The sequence below is a fragment of the Tupaia chinensis genome, unplaced genomic scaffold, assembly GCF_000334495.1.
Source record: "Tupaia chinensis unplaced genomic scaffold, TupChi_1.0 Scaffold138060_1, whole genome shotgun sequence".
Lineage (NCBI taxonomy): Eukaryota > Metazoa > Chordata > Mammalia > Scandentia > Tupaiidae > Tupaia > Tupaia belangeri.
The window spans coordinates 442,428-446,989 of NW_006197961.1; the positions used below are offsets into that span (position 1 = coordinate 442,428).

At 57.0% G+C, this 4,562-nt stretch overlaps 2 protein-coding genes across 2 annotated transcripts in view; one reads left to right on the forward strand and one right to left on the reverse strand.

Annotated features, from left to right (window-relative positions):
* The window catches only part of MAST1 (microtubule associated serine/threonine kinase 1), a 49,330-nt gene extending 49,022 nt beyond the window's left edge, over positions 1–308 (forward strand). Inside the window, exon 29 of the mRNA XM_027776773.1 lies at positions 290–308. Within this exon, the coding sequence (XP_027632574.1) occupies positions 290–308 (19 nt within the window). The remainder of the gene's footprint in view (positions 1–289) is intronic.
* A 432-nt stretch (positions 309–740) lies between these two features.
* On the reverse strand, positions 741–4,501 carry DNASE2 (deoxyribonuclease 2, lysosomal). The gene is made up of 6 exons (XM_006160996.3): positions 4,261–4,501; positions 3,939–4,119; positions 3,765–3,843; positions 2,412–2,576; positions 2,127–2,324; positions 741–1,250 (listed from the first exon to the last, which is right to left on the reverse strand). The coding sequence occupies exons 1-6, from the start codon at positions 4,380–4,382 to the stop codon at positions 871–873; spliced, it is 1,125 nt and encodes a 374-aa protein (XP_006161058.1). The 5' UTR covers positions 4,383–4,501; the 3' UTR covers positions 741–870.
* Between the last annotated feature and the right edge of the window lie 61 nt (positions 4,502–4,562).

Sequence of the window (4,562 nt, forward strand, 5' to 3'; positions counted from 1 at the left end):
GAAGCTGTGTTCCCAGCAGGCCTGAAAAAAGGGGCGTCTGGCCCTGCGCCTCCAGCCCCGTAGCCAAGGGGCCGTTGGCCCCGCGCTGTACAGCCATCTGTATACATATGTACACATATAAATAAAGTGCGTTCGTGCCGCGTGAGCTTTCCGGGGCTCCCAGCCAAGCAAGCCGTCGTGTGTCCCTGCCCCCTTGTGCCTGTGCTTGTTGTGGGCGCAACTCCAGCCCTGGTTACCATGGAAGAGGGAGGAGTTTGGGGTGGTCCCTGCTGTGTGATCCGCCTTCCAGTCTGCCCCCAGGCCCTTAGGGAGATAAGAGGAGGTGCAATGCTGCGGACTAGCCAGCAGGTGGTGTGCGTACGCGCATGCGCACACACCTGGAGCAATGACCAACAACCTGGTCCATCAATTCCCTTTTACTCCACAATCCTGAAAGGCGATCATAACACTCATTTTATACATCAGTAGACTGAGTCACGAAGAAGTTAAGGCACATAATTGAGACCAGCTGCTGGTGTGATGATTATATCGCTGGACTCCCATGGAGTCAACCACAGTTCAAGTCCTGGACCCGGTAGCTTAGAAAACACACCGGGCGCGTGTGCCTGCGTGTCCAAAATTCCAAGAGGAGAATAGAGGAGAAGGGATTGCTGCGTGGCCATCCCGCCGTGGGGCATGATCGCTTGCTTTCTGTCTCTCTGTCTCTCCAGCAAGCACATGTGCAAAAATCTCTCAAAAAAAAAAAAAAACCATGAAAAATCTCAAAAAAAAAAAAAAAAAGAAGAAGAAAAGAAAAGAAACGAAGATACATAATTCAGGTCACAATGAGCAAAGGGTTGAACTGGGATTCGAACTCTGGTCCAAACTGGCTCATTGTACTGACCTTCTGCTAGGCTCCCCAGCCTTGCTCTCCTCCCCGCAAGGGTCCCAGCCCTTCACCAGGGGCTGGAAGGCCTTCCAGAGGGCCGGTAGCTGGGCACACACTGTGCCCCCGCCCCGCTTCTGCTCTCCGACATTTCGATTCATGTCGCCCACACAGGCCCAGGGCCCTTCTGGGGTCACGCACCATTTGGAGTGATCCTCTGTGGCATTGAAGGTGGGCCCCGCCGGCCCCGGGAAGGCAGTCTGGGTCACGTCCAGCACTTGCTGAGGCCCCGAGCAGTTGGAGGGCAGGATGCCTGGGGAGTTGTGCCAGAACTGCACCTGCAGGGTGCTGCCAAGGGCTGCCGCCAACCAGCCGGAGTACAGGTCTGCAGAGGACAGAAAGAGGGAACGGGGGTCGGCAGGTGACCTGGAGGTTAAGGCTGGTGGCTAGCTCCCACATGGCTCACCATGTTTTGAACACCAAACGTAGCAGCTTGAAAATCACCCTGGGGATGTGTACGTGCATGTCCAAAATCCCAAGTGGAGAATGGAGAAAGGATTGTGGTGTAGCCATTTTCCCGGGGACTGATTTCTTTCTTTTTTTTTTTGGAGAGGTTTTTGCTATAGGGTGCGTACGCTCTCCAGAAAGACAGGCAGAGAGACAGAAAGTGAGAAATCACCCCCCAGGGGGGATGGCCACACTGCAATCCCTTCTCCTCCATTCTCCTCTCGGGATCTTGGGCACGCACGCACATGTGCCTGGTGTGAGTTTAAGCCACAGGGTCCGGGACTCGAACTGTGGTCGACAACATGGGAGTCCAGCGACACAGTCATTATGCCAACTGCTGGACCCTTTTTGGAGGTTTTTGTTATACAATTTGTGTGCTTACCAGAAAGGAAAGAGAGACAGAGACAATGAGAGGGAAAATGAGAAAATAGCCCCATGAGGGGAGGATGGCCACACCACAATCCCTTCTCTTCCATTCTCCTACCAGGATTTTGGGCACATGCACACACACCCAGCATGATTTTCAAGCCACCAGGTCCAGGACTTGAACTGCAGTTGGCCATGTGGGAGTCCAGTGACATAACCACTACGCCATCTGCTGGTCCTCCTGTATTTAAATCTGAGTCTGTTGGTCTCGTGTGATTATGGGTCCTAACGATACTTGGTCTCTGTCTCTGGCTTACTGCCGGCCATGGACATCCCAGGGAACCCCTCTGCAGAGAAAGATCGCTTCGACCCTCATCTTCGAACTCACCATCTCCGAAGTTTCCGGATTTGACGAAGCTCTGGAAAGCAGCCCCTGCCTGCGACGTGAGTGTCACACTGCTGTTCCAGGGTTCGTGGCGAACGTGGTGGCCTTTGACTACCTCCACCAGGTCGGGGAACTTCTGGGCGAAGACCCCGTCCAGCTTATAGTCATAGACCAGAGGGTAAGCGTAGGTCAGCTGCTTGCCTGGAAGACGAGAGAAAAAAAGTGGAGAGGGCTCCCGGTTCGGGCCTGGGAACCTGGGACTCACCCCACCTCCTCGACTCCACTCACCAATCTGCACGAACTGGGCGAGGGGGAAGGACACGCAGAGCAGGGTCTGCCCGTAGTGCTGGGCGTTGTGAGGCCAGCTGTAGGCCGCAGAGGAGGCCGGGGCAGGGAAGCGTGGCACGCTGTGGACCAGCCAGAAGCCCCCTTCTTGGTCCATGAGCAGGACACCTGCAGAAGGGGGAGACGAGGAGGGTGGGGACTATTCATGGCATCCCGACAGGACACCCCCAGTATGGAGGGGGGTTTAGAAAGGGTGCCGGCAGCACCAGCAGTTAGCGAAATGGCTATGTCGCTGGACTCCCATGTAGTCGACCGCGGTTCGCGTCCCGGACCCGGTGACTTAAAACTCACGCCGGGCGCGTGTGCGTGCGTGCCCAAGATCCCAAGAAGAGAATGGAGGAGAAAGGATTGCAGCGTGGCCATCCCATCTGGGGGCTGATTTCTCACTTTCTGTCTCTCTGTCTCTCTCTGTTTGTCTGGCGAGCACACGCGCCCTTATAGCGAAAATCTCTCAAAAAAAAATTAAAAAAGAAAGGGTGCTGGCGGGCTAGCAGGTGGCATGGTGGTTAAGGGCATAGGACGCCCACATGGCCGACCACGGTTCAAGTCCCAGATCTGGCGGCTTGCTTTCTCTCACTTCCTCTCTCTCTCTCCCTCCCTCTCAGTCAAATTAAAATAAATAAATACAATAAATTAAAGTAATTCTTTTTTTGTGTGTGTGGAGAGGTTTTTGCTATAGGGTGTGTGCACTCGCCAGACAGAGACAGAGAGACAGAAAGGGAGAAATCACCCCCCAGGGGGGATGGCCACACCGCAATCCCTTCTCCTCCATTCTCCTCTCGGGATCTTGGGCACGCACGCACACGTGCCCGGTGTAAGTTTAAGCCACTGGATCCAGGACTCAAACTGTGGTTGAATACATGGGAGTCCAGCGACATAGCCATTACGCCGCCTGCTGGTCCCCCTTATTTGTTTATTTTCTGTAAATTTGCTATCAGGCACCGTGCACTGGCCAGAGAAAGAGAGAGAAAGAGGAAGAGGAAGAGAGGGAAAGTGAGAAAGCACCCGCAGGGGGCATGACCTCACTGCAACCCCTTCTCCTCCACCCTCCTCAGGATTCTGGGCATGCAGAGCGTGTTTTTCAATGCCCTGGGTCCAGGACTGGAAGGGCGTAGTCAGCCAGGTGGAATCCAGCCGCTTTAATGACCAAGCCACCGGCTCGTCCAGTCATGCCACTATGAAGATGAGATACCCACGTCCTGATAATAGTTCCCACTCCCACGCAGGTCAGGGGCCAACCTGGGAAATCCCGTAGGGAAATCAGAGCCCCGCCCCCGCCCCCAGCCCAGGTCTCACCTTTCGTGTGCCCACGGCTGGAGGACTCGGGAGTCTTGACGGCTTTAGGTGGTTGGTCATTGTAGAGCAGGAAAGCGAGCTGGGATTGGAAGATGGACAGGGGCAACATGAAGGTGTCCCCCAGGCAGGGCCCACCCTGGAGTCCCACCCCAAGTTGGGCCAGCGTCTCTTCACCTGGCTGGCGTTGCTCCGGTACAGCGGCAGCAGGCTGCGCCCCACGGCCCCCTCCGAGCTGTTGATGGACCCCACGCCGTCGCGCCAGCCCCCTGAGCTCGCGTCCAGGTATTTGTAACGCAGCCCTCTCGGCGCTGAATCCCCGGACCGGCTCCCCGCCGGCAGCTTGTAGACCACGAACCTGCAGAGTGGGGAACGCACAGAAATGGGGTAGAGGGAAGAGAAGAAATCCAGGCTTCCCGGGGAGCGCAGCAATCCCGGGGGCTCCCTAGCGCCGCGCCCCCGCCCGGCCCCCGAGCTTGATCAGCGCCTGCGCGCTCACCAGTCCACAGGCTGCCCCGAGTCCCCGTAGCAGCTCAAGGTCCTGGCGGGGACCCACAGCAGCGCGGCCAGGAGCAGTGGTCTCAGCACCGCCATGTGGCTGGGGTGGAAAATCTGTGTCATGACCGCGGAGCTCTGGGTCACGAGCTGGGCCAGTCACCCGGTTTTCACTTCCCCAAGCGGGCCTGGGAACCTTGGGTGGGACATCGCGAGGATGGCATCTCCGCCCCGAGGCACCGATTGGAACTGCAGGCCCTCCCCGGGGGCGGGGCTTCCGTGAGAGCCAGGCCTCTCCGCAGGCCC

Bases quoted from the DNA above. Each gene is read 5' to 3' on its own strand.
- DNASE2 (XM_006160996.3), bottom strand. From the start codon at position 4,382: ATGACACAGATTTTCCACCCCAGCCACATGGCGGTGCTGAGACCACTG. The intron at 2,577-3,764 runs GTGAGACCTGGG...CCCCTTCTGCAG, and splicing joins CAGCCGTGGGCACACGAAAG to GTGTCCTGCTCATGGACCAA. The intron at 1,251-2,126 runs GTGAGTTCGAAG...TGTCCTCTGCAG, and splicing joins ATCCGGAAACTTCGGAGATG to ACCTGTACTCCGGCTGGTTG.